Source organism: Lepidochelys olivacea (assembly GCF_965140295.1).
Source record: "Lepidochelys olivacea isolate rLepOli2 genome assembly, chromosome: 18".
In the NCBI taxonomy this organism is placed as follows: domain Eukaryota; kingdom Metazoa; phylum Chordata; order Testudines; family Cheloniidae; genus Lepidochelys; species Lepidochelys olivacea.
The window spans coordinates 26,431,155-26,454,252 of NC_140428.1; the positions used below are offsets into that span (position 1 = coordinate 26,431,155).

The window sequence follows — 23,098 nt, forward strand, 5'->3', positions numbered from 1 at the left end:
CACTAGAGAATACTCTTGAAGCCCTGGGTTGTCTTCTGGGTTTTTTTGTTTTGTTTTGTTTTGTTTTTTGTTTTGTTTTTTTGCCAGCCAAATTGAATTTAGAACAACATTGAGGGGAGCAGCCAAAAGGCTTGATAGTGAAATATGCAGTAGGTTTAATGCAGAGTTACTAGCATACTATATTGATGGCACCTCCACCAGCAATCATATGTTATGTGATGGGAAGAAACCAGAGAGGCTTAACCAAATATTGGACTCCACCCTCTAGTGGCTGGACTTGTCCCGTATGCATCCTGCATATGTACGTAGCCCAAACTGAAACCACAATCCTCCTTGTTTGTAGGCAACAACTGGGTTATAAAGATGCCTTCACACTGCTGAGCTTGTAATAGCTTGGGTAAGCTTCTTGGACGGAAGTCACTCATTGCAGATCTCACACAGTGCTCTGTTATTTCTGTTCAGACATTACAGCAAAATATCCCTGCTAGACTTGACAGTATTACATAGATATCCTGAGATAATTTGTATCCAGAGGGGTACTCTTAATGTCCTGCCTGCTTGTATCAGCTTTGAAAAGCTATTGGACAAAGGAGGAATGCCGCACCTCTTTAGATTAGAGAACACCAACATTCAGCTAATGGGCTACTTTATTCCAGGAGCTGCAAGCAAACGTACTCCAGAAGTGGAGCATCACACAAGTATACTGTAGTGACATCTAGCTAATTCCCATGGTCAGTCTCACTTCCACAGCAGGCCATGCCACTTCTCAGCTAGATCAGGTTGACAAAATGCATGGCTTTCGAGAGTGCCTCTGAACGCCCTTCTCAGAGGTACTTGCTCCAAGCTGGGTCTCCGTGGGTCATCTCCAGCTAAGGTTCCAAAAAAGCACTTAAACCCAGCAGCGTGACACAAAAGACCAACCTCAAATACATTTACCGGCCTAAAGCCATCTATATTATGTTGAATTAAGGGGCAACATTCAACCATTTTACAAAGTTAGACACTTTGCAATAAATCTATTTAACTCCTGTGGCTGAGCGTGATGGTTATACTTCAGAGTGGAGCGGGACAATGACTACATTACAGTCCCCTACACATTTTATAAAACGTTGCTACTTACATTCAAGCTGGAACATAGTGCATGAGAATTCTCTTGCTCTGTCGGTGCTTTGTTTTTTCAGGAGACTTTGGATCAGTCATACAGCTAAACCTTGCAGTTTTTCAGCAGTGCTCTTGTTGAGTTAAACGGGTGTATGCCAAGTGCTATAGTGAACCATGCAGACACAGCCAATAGTAAGGTTCGCTTGGAACTGCACTGCCCTGGGGGGAGAACCAGAGGCAGAATGTCTTCACATGTTCACACTACCCATTCTTGGGATGTTCCTCCCCCTGTGCAGCCAGGCTGTTTTGCTAGTGTATGGGGGGAGGGGGTAGAGAAATAGCCCTGTCTTGTCTCCATGACCATCCCTGCTCTTTTCAAAACACTGCCAATGGGTTAATGGGCCAAAGGTTCAGTTGTGCTAAATATCCCTAAATTCAGATGCCCGTCTGAAGACTTTCTGACATCACGCAGATCCCAGGAGGTTTCTAGAACTACCCACCCAGTATCGGCTAGGTCAGAATTACCATGAGAATATTCAATTTCATGGTAACTTGGTATTTCCACTTCCAGTACCAGAAAGTATGGCAGGATAGGGAAACTGAAAAGAAAGGAGGAGAAGCTAACGACACTTCATTGACCTTCAAAAACTATACAACATCAGATCAAGAGTGGGGTCACTTGGGATTACTTTTTAAATTAAATCTGGACTGGTATGTCCAAATAGCAACAATACTAAATGGTCTGTACTAGAGAGTAATCTCTATTGTCTACCTGCGCCATTTCAAGTATCTCACAGGTTGAGCTTTGCTAAGCCCCACTATGCTTTCAACTCTGTTGGAATTCCTGTTTCTTAAGTGCAAAAGAGGCTAATCATAGAGTAGAAAATAATTTGACTTGCTAATACCAGAAAAGAAAACATTTACAGCAACCACAAGTATTTTGGGGATTATGGCGTATAATGCTTATGAAAGCTTGTTTCTGGGGACATGTTTGCGTAAGCAGGGCTGCACTTTTTACTAGAGGAAACATTTGTAAGCTATAGCAGAGGATTTGCTGTGCTTCCCAAAATCTGGGACAGAAAAAGCCAGCAAGTGAAGAAGCAAAGTCTTCTCCCTTTAGTGAAGTGGGCCACACAGTTTCTTAGGGGAGAAGAAAGAAATAAACTCAGAAAAATCTTTATGAGGTCTCAAAAAGAGAAGAGGAGATATTTCTTTAATACAGAAGGCCTATTCTGAAGCTGTAAAAGAGATGTAGTATGTACTCCTTAAGCAGAGCCCTGCTGTGATAGCTATTCTCCCCTGATAGTTCCTATTTGGCAGCAAGAAATGCCTTCCATGCTGAAGTGAAAACTGTAATTTTTGTTGGGTGCTATTTTTCCCCATGATTACATCAGAGGTCAGTCATTAATATTCACTGTGGGAGTCCCTCTCATTTCTCCATGGCCCACAATGAGGCAGTTGTTGGAGTTGTTATCATAGTAGAAACTACTGTGCAACGAAAGCACAGTCATGCTGCCTCATATTTAATTGAGAGATGGTAAATCTGTTCCCAAAATACTTCAGCTCCTTGTATTGTATGACAAATATGTTTTTCTTTTTCCCTTCATCTGTGTATGTTTCTCCCCCTCCCGTTTTCCTTTTGGATGAAGAAAGCTCCATTTCCCCTACATCTGAGGGTCATAGATCAGCAATTGACTCTTCATGGAAAATCCCCAAACATTAGCAGCCTGAGAATCACCCATTTTCCCTCTGTTTCCTTTACTTTGCTCATTTGCAGCTTCCCAGAATTGGCATGGTTTGCTTTTATACCCTGTTTAGAATCAAGATGACCCAGCTCCATTTTCAAGCCTATCTGGCATTCACACTGACATTTGGCGTATTCTCTTCCCATGTGTTGCTGTGATGGTCAAGATCAGCGGAGACGCTCTTGGTACGAGACTAGATTTGAACATCTGGGAGATGAGGCCCTAGACTCTGGAATTCTCTCAGTAGTACCTCTGAGTCAAAAGGCCTGGTTCTCAATCATTTACACTGAGACAGGAGTGGAGGAGCTTCGTTGTTGCCCTAAATGCCAGAGGCGTAATGGGAACATCAGGATCATGATACATCTACACTACAACTTCTGTCAGCATACTTCGGTCACTCAGGGTATGAATAAATCACCCCCCAGAGCAACATAAGTTACACCGACACAAACACCAGTGTGGACAGCACGATGCCGACATAGTTACTGCTGCTCGCGGGGGCTGGAGTAATTAAGCTGACGGGAGAGCTCTCTCCGGTCAGCTGAGCGCGGCTACATTAGAGAGCTTACAGCACTGCAGATATGCCACTGTAGATGTGCCCTTAGTCTTTATAGAGCGTTGCTTCATTGACTCCTGCAGTGAGAGAGCAGAATCCAGGTGCCACGGCTTGGTACAAAGCCCATCATCCATGGACTCAGACTTTTGTCTGGGGGGGGGGCGGTGATTGTGGTTTTTACACTTACACCATTTTATTTATGCATCATTAATTGTTGGCAATTTTTTAAGCACATGCTCAGCTGAAAGACAATTCTGATGGGCACACTTTGTAAATAGATGCCCACATTTATTTTTTTGTAAATTATAAGTACCAGTTTGAGTGCCAGCAGGTGGAATTTGGAGATCTAATGTGTGTTTCCAAATTAGAAAATTAGACCGACTGCCTGGAGTTCTGTGCATCGCCAGAACCTGCTTTTTTGCAGGTCGTTTTCACTGACCCACTTTCAGTTGCCACCATCCTCCACTGGTCTGTGCTCCACTCCCTGCCTTTAAATTCAGTTCTGCCGTCACGAGAGTCTGCCCTGTCTTCTTTAAGAGCCAATACCACGGTTCTGCTTTAAGATTTCCCTACTGCAATAATAATTGCTGTTCCCGGTTCACTTTGACTAACTATCATTTTAATGGCTAGGGTTCTCCTTTCCTTTGAAACCAGGCAGCATCTAGCTCTAGAAGAGTCAGGTACTATTGTAGAGACCCCTTCTACCATACTCTCTGGGATCACAAGGGAGTAGCAAGGTCACATTCTGTTCCGGTTACAATGGCAGGAGCTGTATATTCCTGAGCCAACATGCTAACTTAGCAGGGTACGTTTATTTCTATTCATTTAGAATTAACAACCATGGAATAGACTTATTAAGACATAGCTGCTACTACCCCTCAGTATATATAGTTTAAGGAGAACCATTACTGTTTTACTCACTATCTAATAACTATCTTATTAGATATTTGGGAATATTAATTTAACATTTCCCCCAAGTTTCTCTTAAAACTGTTGTCTTCTTGCCAAACGTAAATCCCATATTTATTGAAGTAAATGAATATTGGGAAATAATGTCCATTTGGCTGCAATATAGCAGGAGGCATGTGAATATCGATTTATTACACTGGATTCAAATAATGTATTATGGCATGTGTCGTAGCCAACACTCTAGCAGAAACTATGGAGATCCATGATAGCTCCTGTTTTCATTTCCTAATAATGTTCAGGGGGGAAAGGGGCCGAAATTTATTTTATGCTGAATCTCAACTCATTGATTAAGGAGGTTTGGGTTTCTTTCTTTCGGAAGCTTGAGGAAAATCTCTTCACTTGTCTGTGTGCTAAGTGAGATGTGTGTGTACCAAAATGGATGAGTTTGGCTAGAGAAATCAGCCCATTTGATAATGTTTTATAGACACATAGTGGGTAGCCTGCTCATAAGAGAAGTAATGTCTAGTGGTCAGCCCACTCCACCGCCTGGTATGTCCCTTTAAGGATTTTGAAAGACCCAGGAAAGATATATAAGGACCTAAGGAGGGACAGGGATACAGAAGAAGTGGTCCCAGGAATAAGTAATGGTTGGGATAAAAAAGTCCCTGTCTCTTTAAAGGCCTGGGATCAGCAGCCTGGCAGAGGGGGTGGGGCAAGGCTCTTCTCTTCCTCCAGCCAGTTGGGGGATGAACTGGGAGAAAGGGGCTGGCATAAAGGCTGCCTCCTCCCTCACAGGGAAGGCAGATACTGACAGAAGAAGGCTGGCCTGCTGAGTGCTCTAGTGGAAGGCTGGGGTGATGGTAGGAGCAGCTCAGGGAAGTGGCTGATGGATGGACGAAACAGTCCTTAGCCACCTAAAACAGGGTCCCTGGGCTGAAACCCAGAGGAGAAGGCAGGCCTAGGTTCCTCTACCTTTCCACCAGAGCAAGAGGAAGCACACGGGTGTTTACCAGAATTGCTAAAGGGGGCGCTAGGCTGAAAAAAGTCGCCTGCAACACTGCACATGGATGCTCTCTGAAAGTGAGAGACACATCAACAAGGCAGAATTCAGACACTGCTGTTACTAAGGGGAAATGATGCTTGTAGTCTGGATATTTTTTTTCTCTTCCTCCCGCCCCCTGACACACACACACTTTCCTTATTTTTTTAGGCCTCCCTGAAGAATGTTTTGGAATGACCAGCACAGTTGTGAATCTATACCCTGAAACCCCTGCAAAACCAAAATAAAGAATTTCAGGTTTTCTTACAAGTAAATAACTTACTATTGTGTAGCATATTTCCAAAGTCATTAAAAATCTCATGTTCTTGGCAAGGCCTTCCAGTGACCTAGAAGAGAGTGACTGGAAACACTTCGGCTGTAATTGAGGCTGGTTAGCAGTGATTGCAGGCCTGTGTTTGGATTGCAAATGGCCGAGGTACTTTTACAAATTACCCTGCTCTGGATTTGTCCGTTTACTGAAAAATACACCTCCTCTACTCATGCTTAAAGAAGGTGTTAGTGGAGTGCAGAGGTTGTGCTAAAGCAAAAACTACATTTGGAAAGGAACTACACCTATAGTATTATCTTCCCCCACTCCCCACATTCTTCTCCTTTAAGAGCGGGGAAGAATGGTTAAGGTGCTAGATGGAGACATAGGAGATCTGGATTCAGTTCCCAGCTCTGTAACAGCCCCCCTGGGTGAACTTGGACAAGTCACTTAATCTCTCTGCGATTCAGTTGCCTAACTGCAAAATGGGGATAAACATAATTTCTTTCTCCCACCGTTCTTCTGTCTCATCTATTTAGATTGCTCTTTGAGGCAGGTACTGTCTCTAGCTATGTGCTAGCTGTTGTACAAACTCTAGGTGCTACTGTAACATAAGCAATAACTAAAATACTCTAAGAAGAGTCACAGTAAGCAAAATTAGACTCTGAGTATAGCAGTGCAAAAAAATAAATCTCAGATGGTCTTCTCTTTCACTGCAGGATTTTCACTGTATCCAAGTTCTAGGTTCCACTGCATTTTCTTATTCAACTACCCTCAAAAATTACAGAACAAGTTTCTAGTTCCTAAAACTTCTTTGGGTTTATTTAGCTTTTAGAAGCAAAAATCAAACCAGAAAATTGATATATGTGGTGATAGCTTTAATAATGGTGTTTCCTTGCAATTATCTCAAGTGTAATAATTTGTACTTCTAAAAGAATACCACTTATTTCCTAATTATTCTGGAAGAATGGATCTTCAACAGCCTCACAGCATTAAGGATATTTACTGTAAAAACAACAACAAACCTTCCTTTTTTTCAAACTTGATCTGTGATCCAATCCTGTAAGGCTTAGCAGCCTCCAGTCCAACTGCAATCAATTCAAGTCAAGGGTGCTAAGCTTTCCAAGGATTGGGCACATTGTTTGTAACCAGATGTGGTTACCAGTTCTGACTAATAATGTTAATTGCTCCTACTTACAATTTTACCTTTATTCTGTATACATCCCACTTAAATGTTTTATGTGGGTGTTTCTGAAACCTAAACAACTTAAGAACTTTGGGTACCAGGGAAACAGCTGCAGTTCTGCTGTTGCTTTTGTGAAAAGATCACACAAATCAATTAAAAAAAGAAAAAGAAAAAACCACTGGCCATTTAAAGCCTAATAATTACAGTTCTGAATGCTGCTAAATTAAATAAGTGTTTTAGCCACATGACTTTTAAAGGTTTTGGTTTCTTTAGAAAATATGGTTGTAAATAGTCCTTGAATTGATCTGTTTCTAACCAGATTGTGAAATGCTGCATGGAATATTTTTCTGGAGCTGATATTATACAACTTTTCCATAGCTTTCTGTTTCAGCATTGTAGCACTGCATTAAACCACATCCCTGTCCTATGAAGTTTTATGAAACAATATATGTAGTGTGGTTGAGAGAGTAACTTAAAATGTCCACTGTTTAAGCATATATGATACATTACTCTTAATGCAATGTTATAAGCTAGTGATGCTATAGTTATGCTTGAGAAGGAACATTCATTGCTGAGTGCCAAACCGCAAATAAAGACAGAGACATAGTTGGAAGGTCAAATTGGCCACAGCTTTAATTGAATAACCCATTGAACCAAATAAACCAAACCTAAAACTAGTCTGCCAGCTCTGGCCAAACTTGGGCCACAGGTGCTGTAGGCTTTCTTAGGGTCACAGCTCATGCCACAGAACAGAGCTCCTTAGGCACTAATCTGCTGTACGTGTACTGGGGCCGGCTGTTAATGGTGATCCCAGCCTGGAGATTAGTTACCTATGCTCCAGTTATGGGATGTGCAAACAGGAGTGGTCACTGAAATGGACCTGGTCATTGAAATGGACATGACCAACATGCCCTTGCAGATGTTCCTCGCATTCAGTGTTGAAGAGATGAGCATGGGGCTGGTGCTGGTGTTCCTCTGAATCATGTCTGAATGACTCCTCTTCAGAGCTGCTCCGAAAACAGAAACAAGATTCATCAACATTCGTTTCCTTTATTAGTGTCTCTGTTTCGCAAGTACTGCCTGTCGTACTGTAAATGAGCTTAAATTGAGTACCTACATTCTCCAGTACAGACATGTGCTTTATCCTGCGACCCCTAAGGAAAGTGAAAACTCACTAGAATTATCAGATCTTTGTGCATGCAACTTTCATTCATAACTTTGCTTTAATGTGGCTTTTTGCATTTGATGTAAAATACCTGGAGTTAGTTAAAACAATGAACAACAGCAGAGAGTTCTGGCCACCTTCTCCATATTCCTCTGTCCTCATTCCATCATTGAAGGTCATCAGGCATCACTATCCTGAGCCTGTGCCACATGATAGTCATGGTTGCTGGCCTCTATTCCATTCTTCAATGAATGCCATTTTGCATACCACTTAGCCACTACAATACTTACATTCCTTTTTCCTCCCGCGTTAGAGGCCACCATTGCTTTCCCAGTAAAATCTCAACTGTCCGACCTGTTGGAATGTGAACACCTGCGACATGCAGGAAGATGCTCACAGGGCTGTCTAAAGTAATAGTTGTTTATCAGCTGGACTTGAATGTTTAACCAAGCAAAGGTAGCTCCTTAATGTTACGGTCATTAGCTGTGCGTCATTGTAGACCTATCTGCACCAAAACACTGGATCCTCACACCTTCAAATTACAGGGGAACTCTGGAAAACCCCCAAACTCAATGCGGAAAGCTGTAAATCTGAATTCTGTGGCTCAGGATCATCTTTCCTGTCGCTCCATTCCCACCCTCTAGAATGTCCACTGCACATTGACGTTCCTTGTCCCGGGAAGGGGTTAACTAACTATTGACTTCAGGGTTTTAGAATGTGTTGTTCTGTTGTTTCCCCTTTAGGTGACAGTGAGATTGTAAATAGTATGTATGAGACAGACCCTGATCTCCTGGCTGGTGAGAGTGCAGAGGAGGAAACAGAGGACAGTATTATGTCCCCTATCCCCGTCGGACCTCCATCACCTTTTCCTACCAGTGAGGACTTCACCCCCAAGGAAGGCTCACCTTATGAAGCTCCCGTCTACATTCCTGATGACATTCCAATCCCACCAGACTTTGAACTCAGAGAATCCTCGATTCCAGGGGCAGGGCTGGGGATTTGGGCCAAAAAGAAGATTGAAGTTGGGGAAAGATTTGGACCTTACATGACAATACCAAGGACCACGTTAAAGGAAACAAACTTTGGATGGGAGGTAAGCATGCTGACTATGATTGATCACGCTCATTTGTCTTGTGTACAAAATACTTATGAAGCTATACTGAGTCCTGACTGGCCTGGGGACAAGAGTATATAGAAAGGCAGTACTTTGCTAATGTCATATTTCCCTGGCTTAGTTTGTACCACAGTTTACATGCACTACTTTAAAAAGTAACAGAAATCCTGCTGGATAGCCTCTAGGCCACAAACGTTGCTCTAGCACCATTGTCGAAAGGCTAGCTTTAGTGACGTTGTATCATTTCTTAAAACACACAATCTTGCAGTTTTCTAAACTTACCGTCATAACAGAACAAATAAGATTAATCACATCATATTTTACAGATGGCAAAGTACTTAAGTATGTCACCTTAAATGGCCAGTCCATATTTGTCCTACCAGTCCTTTAGCTAGTTGTAGAAAAATAACTTGTATCCATTAGCATCCTTGAAGCAAGTGTTCTGGAGCTCTTTGCCATGTGACAATGGTAAAGAAACACAGAAAAAGAGTCGCTTTCCCCCAGCATTGAACAAGGAAATTTTTTAGAAAAAGGAAAACAGTATTATCCTTAAAACACTTATCTGCCTCTCTGCTTGACTGTTGAGTTTATCCCTAGAACCTTCTCCAACCTCTCCACCTTTCCTATCTGAAAATATCCCTCACCAGCACTGCTCAATCTTACGCTGGGGAGAATTATTTCAGAATTTTATATTAGCTGGACCATAAATTAGCAGTTTTGGAGAAATGTTATTTAACATGTCGTTGTTAAAAGTCTGTTGGAACGTTGTGCTTTTTTTAATCCAGAGCCTTGACTGTTTGGAAAACAAGACTACATTTTCAGTTCCATGATGCTCAACAATGTTAAAACACCTGAAATTCTATTAACCTCAATGCTTTAGAGAACCCTAGGGAAAACACTTTCTAGCAAGATTTCCAGTACTTTTTGCTTTTGGTCAGGTTAGAAACTGGATAATACAAGAGCTGCCTTTCTTCTGGTATTTCTCCTTCGTATCCTGGCTGATACTCAAGGAAAATACATGTTGCAGTTACTTTAGTTTTGTTCACGTGCAATTCCAAAATCTTAGAAAACCTGTGCTGGTTTTAATAAGCTCATACCTACAATCAGAACCACTGAGTAATATATCTCTTGAAAAAGAAATCTATCGATCAATCTGTCTATCCTTATCCTCATCCTAACAACGATTCTCATATCTGAAACAATGCACTTTATAACAATGAGGACACCTCTTACTCTGTCATCTGCAGAGCTGGGTGAATAGAGGTGACAGTTCTTCACAATAAGAAAAGGAGGACTTGTGGCACCTTAGAGACTAACAAATTTATTTGAGTATAAGCTTTCGTGAGCTACAGCTCGCTTCATGGGATGCATGCAGTGGAAAATACAGTGGGGAGATTTTATATACACAGAGAACATGAAACAATGGGTGTTACCATACACACTGTAACAAGAGTGATCAGGTAAGGTGAGCTATTACCAGCAGGAGAGTGGGGGACGGGGGACACCTTTTGTAGTGATAATCAAGGTGAGCCATTTCCAGCAGTTGACAAGAACGTGTGAGGAAGCGGGGAGGGAGAGGGGCGGGGAATAAACATGTTTGCAAACTAAATACCATACTTTAGTTCACAATGTCTGTGAAACCACTGTTGATTTTTTTTCACAAATGTTTTCACACATGGAATTCTATGTGTATGAATGTTCCCAAACAAAATGAACAATATGTACAATTCAAAACTGTTTTTGTAGGAAATGAAATTTGTCTTGTAACTGAATGGATTTTGCTTGAGAGAAAAAATGGAAATGCCATAAAGTGACCAGTCATAAATAGCAATTAAAAAAAACCTCCAAGAATGATTGGCAAAGGCACCAATAGGCCATACATTTTTGTCCAAACTCATAAACATCAGACTTTTCATAAACCAAAAAATGGTCAAATTTCATTTAAAATATGTTTGGGCTCAGCTCCGGTTATATTTACATTCCCCAAAATTCATTGACCCTTTAGATGTTACCATCAGATTCCACAAAGCCCCGATAAATGTGTCCAGCTGCAGTTGATGTCTTTGTCTACTTTTTTTAAAATGTCCAAAGTGCAGAAGAAAAGCAAAAAAGACACACACACACACACACACAAAATCTCAACTAGTGATTGCCTTTCTCCGTGGTAGAAAGTTCCTGAAGTGCTAGAAACGGGGCTTGGTTGAATGATGAATGAATGACGGAGTCAGGGTTCCCTATTTCTCTCTCTCTCTCTCTCGTTTAAAGAAAAGGAAAGAAAGAAAGAAAAGTCCCATGTACTATGGTGTCCCACAGTATTCTTGTCAGCAAGTTAAGGAAGTATGGGCTGGATGAATGCACTATAAGGTGGGTAGAAAGCTGGCTAGATTGTTGGGCTCAACGGGTAGTGATCAATGGCTCCATGTCTAGTTGGCAGCCGGTGTCAAGTGGAGTGCCCCCGGGGTCGGTCCTGGGGCCGGTTTTGTTCAATATCTTCATAAATGATCTGGAGGATGGTGTAGATTGCACTCTCAGCAAATTTGCGGATGATACTAAACTGGGAGGAGTGGTAGATATGCTGAAGGGGAGGGATAGGTTACAGGAGGACCTAGAGAAATTGGAGGATTGGGCCAAAAGAAATCCGATGAGGTTCAATAAGGATAAGTGCAGGGTCCTGCACTTAGGACGGAAGAATCCAATGCACCGCTACAGACTAGGGGCCGAATGGCTAGGCAGCAGTTCTGCGGAAAAGGACCTAGGGGTGACAGTGGACGAGAAGCTGGATATGAGTCAGCAGTGTGCCCTTGTTGCCAAGAAGGCCAATGGCATTTTGGGATGTATAAGTAGGGGCATAGCGAGCAGATCGAGGGACATGATCGTTCCCCTCTATTCGACATTGGTGAGGCCTCATCTGGAGTACTGTGTCCAGTTTTGGGCCCCACACTACAAGAAGGATGTGGATAAATTGGGGAGAGTCCAGCGAAGGGCAACAAAAATGATTAGGGGTCTAGAACACATGACTTATGAGGAGAGGCTGAGGGAGCTGGGATTGTTTAGTCTGCAGAAGAGAAGAATGAGGGGGGATTTGATAGCTGCTTTCAACTACCTGAAAGGGGGTTCCAAAGAGGATGGCTCTAGACTGTTCTCAATGGTAGCAGATGACAGAACGAGGAGTAATGGTCTCAAGTTGCAGTGGGGGAGGTTTAGATTGGATATTAGGAAAAACTTTTTCACTATGAGGGTGGTGAAACACTGGAATGCGTCACCTAGGGAGGTGGTAGAATCTCCTTCCTTAGAGGTTTTTAAGGTCAGGCTTGACAAAGCCCTGGCTGGGATGATTTAACTGGGAATTGGTCCTGCTTCGAGCAGGGGGTTGGACTAGATGACCTTCTGGGGTCCCTTCCAACCCTGATATTCTATGATTCTATGAAAAGTATACTCACAGCTAAACTTTCCTGGATGTGTAATGGAAGTGCCTCATAGGTTCGTCCTGGAGTTAGCTCCTTCTGTTGTGAAGTCATAGTGTATAGAATGTTTGGTCAATATCACGTCCAAAATATGCTTTTGGAAAAGACTCTCCTCTCCCCCCCCCATTAAAGCACTGGAAATATTTGGTCATTTCAGGGAGGATGTGGGTCCAGGGAAGCTTTGGGATCACATGAAATACTGTTCACACAGATTAAATATTCTTCTGAGCAACATGGTAACACTGTGTGGAACAAAAGAAAATATTCCTCAAGGAGCATTACAACTAAATGGTTCTCAGGCTAAGAAATGGGAGTGACTGTGAATGGAAGTAAATCTTGTTTTTCCGAACCTGATACATATAGAATTGGTCTTTGAGCATGTGTGTCCTCCTTAGAATAATCAGGAGTTAAATATGGTGCCATCTCTTTGACTCACAAGTGCTGGAATTGGAGGGAGTTTGAACACTGGAGCAAAGTGCTTTCTTTTCCTCCTGTAACCTTGAGGTAACTTTGTTCTTGTCTGCTGTATTCTTCTGATAAAAGTCTCTGTTTACTTTCATATTTTTAAGTAATGTTCCATATCTCCATTACTCACTGAATGCAAGGCCTGGCACAAACCATTTCTATTATCTGCCATATATGTTGACTCTGTGATACTATTTATTTTTGTGGTGTACATGAGAGAACTTTCTCTCTCTGTGGTGCTCCTCACATTTCTGTGGCATTCCTTTGTTCCCTGACCTGCCAGCTACTTTTCATGCAAGAAAGCTAGCAATATTTGTCCTAAATCTAACGTCCTCAAACAGTCTTAGACCCACTCTGACACTATCTGTTTTGACCTTGGTTTCCTTGTGAGTTCAAATACCAACCGCCTATTTTTTGTGCTCCTTCTCCTTTCAGTGCGTGTCATTTTCAAGTCAGTGATAAGCAGTTTTTAATAATAGTTGTAACTGCTTTTTTGAAATCTACTTTTAGTCACTAAAGAATCTTCCATGTGTTACATCTAAGCACCCTGTCTGGAGGCCTTTGATGTCTGAATTGGAAAAGTAGTGCTTCTGCCACTTTATTTGTGGAGCGAGTTTACATTTTTATTGCTATTTCATTTGAGTAGAAGGCTGGAAAACCCTGAAAAGACGTTTCCTGTGCTGTCTCACCTCGTAGCCCTTGTACTAAAGAATCATCAGTACTTAGAGCAAGTAAGTGTTTCCATCCTCTGGCAATGAAAGTCATTACATAGGAAGCGGGACGCAATAAAAGAATGACCAGTAAATCTTTGGTAATACTTCAAAATTTTAAGGAGATTCTGTATCCCAGTGCTGCTTATTGCAGTAATAATGATCAGTGATTGTAATGTTGGTAATGTACTATGAGAAATGTTCATAAAGATCATAGTGCTAGTTATGTGTTAGCTATTTCCACACCACTAAATACTCAGCTGTAGTTCAACGTTGTTTTTTATTTTTTTACACTACTTCTGTGTAACCTGTGCTTTCAATCTTCCTTGATTTGTAATGCTGGAAAGTGGAATCCTTTCACAGGATTATTTACTTACTGACAGCTACACGGTCTATGAATACCACAGTTCGATTTGCTGTGCACGTGATGTGCATTTCACTAGTGTTTTTATTTAATGAAAGATAATTATTCTTAGTTTCATATTTTCTTGCAGAATAAGTGGACATAATTTCATTCCCAATAGCTGAAATTTCTAAACTAAAAATTAGTAACATTACAAAAAATCCTGGATACTTTTTTTTTTAAAGTCCTGTTAGAACCACTTTCTGTTCCCTTGATGGTTTTGGATTCATGCCCAAAATATACTTCATAATGGGAGGTATGAAAGCACTCTTTGACTAATATGAATGAAGAATGCCACTGGAACTTATAATACCCATGTGGGATCAAGATCTCTGGGGATGGGGGGTCATCTTGTTTGAACTTTGGTTGCTGTAATGCTCACTAGCACCACCTTTGGGTACTGGTTCAGTACTAAATGTAGCCAACATTTTTCACCATAATTTCTAATTTTGACAACAGTGGAAAAGAGTCACATTCTTTTTGCCATATATAGACCAGTTCTATTCAGATGTCTTCCATTATTGGTTTTAGTAGTATCTGAGTACCAAGACTAATCTGGAAAATTCAGATAGGGCTTTTGGCCTTGATTTTGCACACCCCAAAAATGTGAGTTTCACCAGATCTTGCAATGTGGTTGACCCCATCTCTAATTGTCCAGGAATTGCCCCCAATCATTGTAAGTAAATATAGGGGTACTGTAATGTTGGAGGTCATTACTGTACAATATTGTGAGGTTTGGGGTTTTTTAATAGAAAGCAACACAGTAATGCTACAGATCCAAACACTGCCCAGACTTTCAGAAAATGTGACTCTGGTTCTGTACTTTGTAGCTCAGGTCCATTTGTATTTTCTTTAAAATAAGGAACAAACCCTTTTGGTCTGGGGAACCAGTGAGAACAGGCTTTCTATTAAATATGGACCAATCCATTCTGGTCAGGATGGAATTACTGCAAGAGCCGCTTTCTGTTTCTAGGCCTGGATGAGGCTAGGCATGTGAAAATTAAAGCAAAACAAAAAAAGCTAATTGAACTTCTTCAAACTTCAGAATAGGCTCAGGCGGTCCTGTTTGAGGCAGGGGTCAACTCTAATTTCATCAGAACAGCTTCACCCATGGCTGGTGCTGATGCAAAATATCTAGCTCCAGGAGGCAAAAGAAGAATGCCATATGCTGAAACTTTCAGCTTACTCATTATTTCCCTTAATAGCCTAAAACATCACGCAGGGAATACAGAAGGCTGGCTCTGACCTTGAAAGAGAAAAAAGATGCATTTTGCTTATTACAGACATTCTTCCCTTTAGTGAGACAGGAAGGTTCAGGTTTGCACTATGTGAATATCTCCCATTTTATCTGCTTCATTTCTTTAACCACATTGTTTCTTTATACATTTTTTCCTCAAATATTTGCTTTCTGGACTGTGTTTTTAAGCATATGCTTTAATTCAAACCACACCTGTTATTCTGGTTTTTTTTTTTTTAACACGGCATGGCAGTGAATGATTCACTCTCATTTCATAAGAATAAATGAGATGTGTCAACCTGATTATCCCTCCTCCTTCAAGGAGATGATTCAATAAATGCTCCTACAGTTCGGTGTGTGCCTGCCTGTACTCTCTGAAACAATCATTCCTGGAAACCACCACACTGCTAGTTTTTCTGTTTTTTTTTTTTTTTTAAAGAGGATGCAACCCAAATTAAAAGCCCTTGATTCTTTCGTGTGATGTGATTGCATTTCAGCGTGCTCTGCTCTCCTGATCCTTTGCCTGCTGACACAGAATGTAGCAGTCACAGTATCCCAAATAAATCATACCATGTTTTCACTTTATTGCCCCCGGGGCCTAAAAAACCCCACCACCACAATGAATATGATCATTTGTTGAGTAAATAATGACATTTATCATAGTGCTGTTTACTTTGCTAATTACGAGATGGCTGGGACTGACATCCTGGAGGGAAATATAGTAACCGAACGCTGGGGAACTTGGGAGCAGTGCTCCAAAATGCTATTAGGTGAGTTTTCATCACCGAATAAATACAACTAATAAAACAGAATTATTAGTCCCTTTATTCCAATTTGTATTTTAAGAGTGACAATCCATTGAGCCATAGAAGAAGACTTCTTGCACCTGTCCTATAAGCCTCAGAGAGGCAAAATCAGGGCATTAGTTCCATGTTTAAGGGTGGTTATGGAAACCATCCTACTGAAGAAAAATAGTTGTGCGGATAACTTAAGAGCAAGCATTTCAAGATACAGCAAGCGTTCGTTGCCTGGACGCTCCAGAATCCCATCTGGGCCAAGTGTAAATGCTGGTGGTTGCTGAATGTCTGAGACACTTTACGTTGTCAGTTACACATAATAGCGCAACCTCTTTCGTCCCCGCAGGAGAGACTGTTTAAGCAGTGTGTGTGTGTGTGTGTGTGGTTTTTTGTTTTGTTTTGCCTTTAAGAAATTGCGACGCGCACACACTGAGGGAAAATGTGCTTCAGAGAACTGGCTCTGGGACCTGTGGGGAGAGTCATGTCTCCTCAGGGCTTAAACAAAATTAAGTCAAGTAAGAAAAGAATCTGAGCAGATCTCAGAAAGCAATGGTCTCTGGATTGGTTCTCACCGGGAGGAACACCGAACCCAGCTTAAGAATCGGATCCAAAGTCCATTGGAGTCTCTGAGAGTCTTTAGGGGATCAGGCCCTAAAAGAATTTATATTCCCCACAACCTGAGGGGCAAACAGTTTCATTCGAGTAAAAGCAGTTTCATTCAAGTTGCAGTGGGGGAGGTTTAGATTGGATATTAGGAAAAACTTTTTCACTAAGAGGGTGGTGAAACACTGGAATGCGTTACCTAGGGAGGTGGTAGAATCTCCTTCCTTAGAGGTTTTTAAGGTCAGGCTTGACAAAGCCCTGGCTGGGATGATTTAACTGGGAATTGGTCCTGCTTTGAGCAGGGGGTTGGACTAGATGACCTTCTGGGGTCCCTTCCAACCCTGATATTCTATGATTCTAAGCCAACCAAAATCCTTGACCCTAAACTGAACTGACACGGAACCGCCAAATTTGTTTTGGAATTCAGATCCAGAATGCAAAGTGGGGGTGCTAAAACATGAGAGATCCTATCCCGGCTGTGTTGCTAGCTCAGCCTTACTAGGAAGGCACCAAAATAGATATCTCCAAAGACCGCTTGTATTCATCACCTCCTTTCTAGCCCAGAGCGGCTTGGAGAAGCATCTGAGCTCTTCAGCTATAGGCAACCGAACCAGAGAATCCGTTTGCCCCAACTCTTACTAATGTACATTCTGATTGTTTTTAGCCTGAGAGGATATGAGATACTATTTCCTTGTAGCTTTTCTTTCTACATCTTCTGATTCACTCGTTTCCCCCAACCTCTCCCTGTCCCCCTGGCTTGAGAGTAGTGTTAGTATAGTGACCATTACTTCTCTGAAGGCAGGAGTTTATGAATCATTCCTTCAGAGCCACATCTAGTGCTTTGGCAGGGGATAAGGCAGTCTTAGGGGCTGCCAAAGAACAGGGCACACAGCCCTCCCAGAGATGGAGCGTGGTACTTGGACAATATGTATATTTTTTCACACAGGGCTCCTTCGCAGTTCCAGAAGTTTTGTTTTGACGGCATAATTCTGCAAAAGCAACAGTCTGCAGGGCACTGTTTAAATGGTAAACAGGACAATAGGTCATTGTGGGGGCTTCCTATGTATAGCTATATTTTCTAGTAGCTGTTAACAGCTATTAAAGCATCATTGTTACTAACTTGGTAGTTAAACTTTGTGTCTAAATGATTCTCATGGGTTGCAAACCTGGATGTAGACGTTTGCAGTCAGCTGAAATTTGGCAAACGAAGTGTGAATTTTTACAAACGAGCCTGTTGGGGAAAAAAACATCTATTGAACTTCTTCTTTTGACTTTTTTTTAATGTGTGTGATTTTTGGGGCCCTTGAAAGTTGCTGCCCTGATGAGTCCCGGAGACTGAGTCATTTTCCCACAGAACAGGTACAGTACAGGCATCAACAATGCCAGTGTCTCCCACAACACATTGCCCAAACTCTGTCTTGGAGTGATCATTTCTTGGGCTGAGTGGATGATGCAGCCACCAGGCCCTTTCAATTGTTGGTTTCTCTGCTGTGAGTGGCATTAAGAAAATATGTCATGCTTTCCTGACAGCATCTTAATACTGGGTTCTGGTCCAGAAATCAGAGTGGAAAAACATTTATCTGAAATGTCAGAACTTCAGAAAAGTTTTGGAATTGGGTTCTAAAATTTGACTGACCCCAGGAAGGGAGGGTTCTTGTGTCATCAAAGGGAAATTACCCCTCTCTAGCTATGTCAAGGGCTTTTTCCGTTTAACCAAATTTTAACAGTAGTCAAAGGTGAAAAATATATCAAAACAGTGCAAAGTGCAACCATATAAATCAGTGCCACTGACTGATGCTTCACCAACACCATGACATCAGGGTTAGAAGAGGGAGTCTTTTTTAGCCCAGGAATGCCAAGAAATCCTGCACTATCTTAGACACTGCTCTGAAACATGGGTATATAAGGAATTAAGGGAAAAAAAGAGACAGAGGCAATGACTAAGAATACCTCCCTGATATTTCTCCTTTATTTCCTTAAGGGGTAATAACTCATGAGTGATCCGGCAGAGGGCACTTTCTTTAAATAGAACATTCTGATTCACAAGCAGAAAAAGGAAATAAATATTTTCTTTTCGTCTTTGAGAGACATACATGAATACCAGCTTCTGAAACAGTATTTTATCATCCACATATTTTAAAAAAGAGAGAGAGAGACCCAAGAATAGCTCACTTGTGACCACAGGACTTGAAAAATAGCCGTTTCATTGTCAGAAGCCTTGCAGGGTACAGGACACTATTTCTTCCTCTGGAATGTTAACCTTCATATAATTCCAGGCTTTATTTTTTTTTCTTCTTCCAGAAAGTTCTGGCTGATGGAGCAGTAGAACACAGTAGCTTTTTGTAAGGGAAATGATCAATAGGTTAGAATTAAATCAAAATGTTACTTGGAAGGCACCATTCTTTATCCTATCTCATCTATGGTTCCAAAGTACAGAAGCATCACTAGGTGACTTGCAATAAGTCATTCTCTGTGCAGAATTTAGTGGTTGCACTATGAAAGGATTCATTTAATTATTTTCTTTAGGTTCTCTGTGTAGCTCATCCCCAGCTCCTGGGTTTCAGTGTTGGGTCAGACTCAGAATCTCCAGGGAAAGTTGTTTGCATACTTTGTTCAGCTTTGCGTCAAAGTTAGAGAAAGCTGCCAAATTTCAAAGCCCCATACATAACATGATTTTCTTGCAAAATCATTAATCGGCCTAGAATTAGACTCTAAAGGTTTGTGACCTTAGCGAACCTCTGGGTGAACTTGAGCTGAGTTTTGAGTTTGTAATGAAACCTGAAAATAGATTTCAGATTGGGTTGCCAACACCTAGCGCTACTCTATCTTATGGGAATGGGACAAGATGTTAACAGACAACGGTAGACGTTTCAAAATGACATTTTTAATATTAGATAAATTACTTGAAAGCTATTTTTATATTTGAAAGTTTCATATTTAAAGAGACAGGTGGTTTCTGTGCTTTTTTTCATGAGGTGGTTTGGCAACTCCCATTCCAGCTGCAAATGCAGAGGGGTACAAAAGTTTCCAGTCTGAGCCTATCTGGAGCCTTTCAGATTTTGGAGAAGATCAGGATACCAAATTCCTGGCTCAGGAATATATACATTTACTTGCTCATCCTCGTCCTTGTTGTTTGTTTAATTCCAACAAAGTGCAAGGTCCTGTACAGTAAGCAAAATGAGACAATCCCTGCCCTGAAGAATTTACCATTTTGAAAGAGAGAAACAAAGAAAGACAGGCTTTACTGGGAATGCCTGAGGAAGGAATAATGGGGAGAGACATTGTTTTGGGCTGGTTAGTTGGCTTATGGGCATTGCTGAAGGAAGCGAGTCTTCGGGAGGCTGGTAAGCAGGATGGTAGCTTTGCCAAACAGAGTTGGGAGGCCATTACCATGCATAGGGTGGGTTTGATGATTTAGTTCCGGCACTACCTCTCTCACAAACCACATCCCTTTTTTTTTCCCTCTCTAAATCATGTATCCTGTCAGCCACTGTGCCCAGCCATCCCTGTAAAATATCCACCGTGGCTCATTTGTGCATCTCTCTTCATTTCCTGCTTCTCAGTGGCCTCTCTGAAAGTAAACAGATAACAGGATCATTTTAGACGCTGGGCTAAGTGGAAGCTGGTTAGCTTAATCAGGTTCCAGCCTGGTAAGAGTACGCTGTGACCATTTAATGTGTTTGCATTGATCAAAGACATGCACATTCAAGTGGGATGTGTAAATAAAGGAGAGGCATCTCTCTCCGAAGGAAAGTCAATTTGTGTACACATCAGAAGACACAGAACGGGAGAGTGGTTAGTCAGAACTTGCCATCCCTTATTGTTTTGGCTTCAGAAGTCTACGAATGTATTTTAAAAAATATCCCTGGCACTGAGGAGTATTCTCACCCAAATGTTCTATCTTATCTGCTGCTGTTAGCTGGGCCTACCTGACCCTGCCTTGACAAGACATTGCTAATTCTAAAATAAATCTCCAGTAGGTCTCTCAAGTGATGACATGTATGATAAATAACACCACAGCACACTGACCCTTGAGAAATACCATTGTATTTAATCTGTTTTATAACTTTTATGATATAGAAACCACTATATTCCAACCAGTTTGTCCTGGGATTTGCAGTTTATTCAGAAGAGGTAATTTGGTATTTTGCTTCTTTTTATCTGATTATCTGGCAGTTATGTTCCTTTATTTTGAGAGAATGCTTGGGCAAATCATTGGTTTAATTGTACATCGTATTGTGCCATCCCTGTTCAGTCATGTTCAGAAATGCCTACAATTCCCCCACCACCACTACCTCCCATTTCCCATTTAGATCTTACTAAAGTCCATTCTACCTTATCAGCACAGTAATTTCATGAACAGAGCTAGGATTTCTGCCATTTAGGCCCCGGCCATTGTCTGTCGCAGCTGCAGTCAAGATAAACCCTCACCCAGAACAAAGTTGGAATGACCTTTTACAAGCAGAATCTGCCTTGTTTCCCTCCAGACTAATTTATCAGCCTTCATTTCAGCCTAGTCTCTCAGCAGAGGCCTGAAAGAACATTACAGAGAGCATGAATGAACAGGGGGATTAAGATGCTTGGCTAGTCCCTCTTTTTCATCAGACACCTTCTGGATTTACTGAGATGTAAGCTGTAAATGACCATAAGTGGTGAACTGCCTTAAACTTGGGGAGGGGAGAAAAGAAACCAACCAAATGTTTGGGAGAAGAGGAGTGAAGTAGGGAAGAGGCTAAGCCTCCTGCCTTGAAATCAGAAAGTGGTAGGTCTGAGTGATAGCTGAGTTCTGCCCCTTTTCGCTGGCCCTCTTGTTTCGGGTCCCTACTGATCGAGCACTCCGTCGTCGCTGAGAGAGAAAAGGAGTTGTGCAGAATTTAGTGTTCTACCTACTGCAACCCCTACAGCTGTTTCAGAGAATTCTAAGCCACAGGAGGCTTCTGCAATTTTAGGCTGAACTTGTTTCCCAAAATAAATCGATTACTTAGAAGCTCTGACGTGTACCCAAAATCGTCCCGTGTAGCAACCCAAGGCTACTATTTACTCACCTTCACCCAATAAACAGGGTTTTAAAAATAACAATATTGGAAGCTTATCTTTACTATTGGCAGGAGTTAATTGTCTTGTTTATTTCTAACTCAGTGAATTTAGCAATGGTGAGAAGTGTCAAAAGGGCAGGGCTAAAAGAAGTCCCCTTTATCTTCACAGCAGGCAAAACAGAGGCAGCTACCCCAACCTGGGGGTGCTACTGTGAGGTGGGGAGAAGGCATTTGTCTCTTTGGGAAAATAATGGGAAAATATAACCAAAAATAATTTTGGAGGAAGATTCTGTCTGTGCAGCACAAGGAGCTGCCGTTATTTTACTGGAATCAGCTAAGCGATCATTAGTACGATAGGACATCAGTCTTAGATCTTTCTTTTGTTAGTGCTTATATCTTTTGGCTTCCTTGCTCTTTTTATATAATAAAAAAGAGGTTATTTTTGTTTAATAGCTTTCAAATCCACTACTGCTAAAGCAGGAGTTTCTGTGTGTTGGGAGGGGAAAAAAAATCTTTATCCATAAAAGTTGCATCAATGTGCTGGATTACTTTAATTGAGTTGTCTTGAAAGCTTTTGGAAGGGAAGAATTAAATACAGGCCACTGGCTTAAACTTTATTGGCCGTGGCTGTAGTTGTTATGTGTGTATTGTCTGCCATCCGGGTACATAGCACGAACAAGACATAAGGGAGGTACGGTCCCTGCCTGAAGGAGTTTGCATTTTTAATTAGTTACACAGTAAGTATCAGGTGCACCATATATTGGAAAGATCAGATAATGGGTAACTCTCCATAGGTACAGAGGTGTACAGTTTTAGTGGAGAGAGAAGATTTAGACTCTGATTGCTGGGCTTTAGCCTCCTGTTTTAATGAAGGAGAAGGTACAAGGCAAAAGATGGAGTTCTAATTGTGAGGGCCTGCCCAGAAGGAAATCTGAAGATTTGTTGAAGAAGAATGCTAGAAGGCCCATTTGGGACATACGCTGTGTGTTTGCACACAGTGATAGGTGATGAACAAATCTCGAAAGGTGATATGGGGTTGGATAAGGAGCCACATTTCTGGAAGTTTATCTAAGGTTATGATCGGCCCAACCTACAAAATTGAGCTGGAAACCTCTCAAGGAAAGCTGTGGCAGAGAGATTTCCAGTCCTTCCCACCTACCATTCAGACCAGAAAATAACATTCTGATAACGGACCTTGAGCCACAATCGGCCTGGGAAATAGAATGGCACGTGACAATTAAAAATAATAGTAACCAAACCTTCATAAACCTCAGAGATTCTGATTTGAGTCAAGATTTGG

General features: G+C 41.5%; 1 protein-coding gene across 1 annotated transcript in view; it reads left to right on the forward strand.

Moving 5' to 3' along the window:
• PRDM16 (PR/SET domain 16) overlaps positions 1-23,098 on the forward strand; it is a 433,122-nt gene that overhangs the window by 142,997 nt on the left and 267,027 nt on the right. Inside the window, exon 2 of the mRNA XM_084651921.1 lies at positions 8,713-9,062. Coding sequence (XP_084508047.1) covers positions 8,713-9,062 — 350 coding nt within the window. The remainder of the gene's footprint in view (positions 1-8,712; positions 9,063-23,098) is intronic.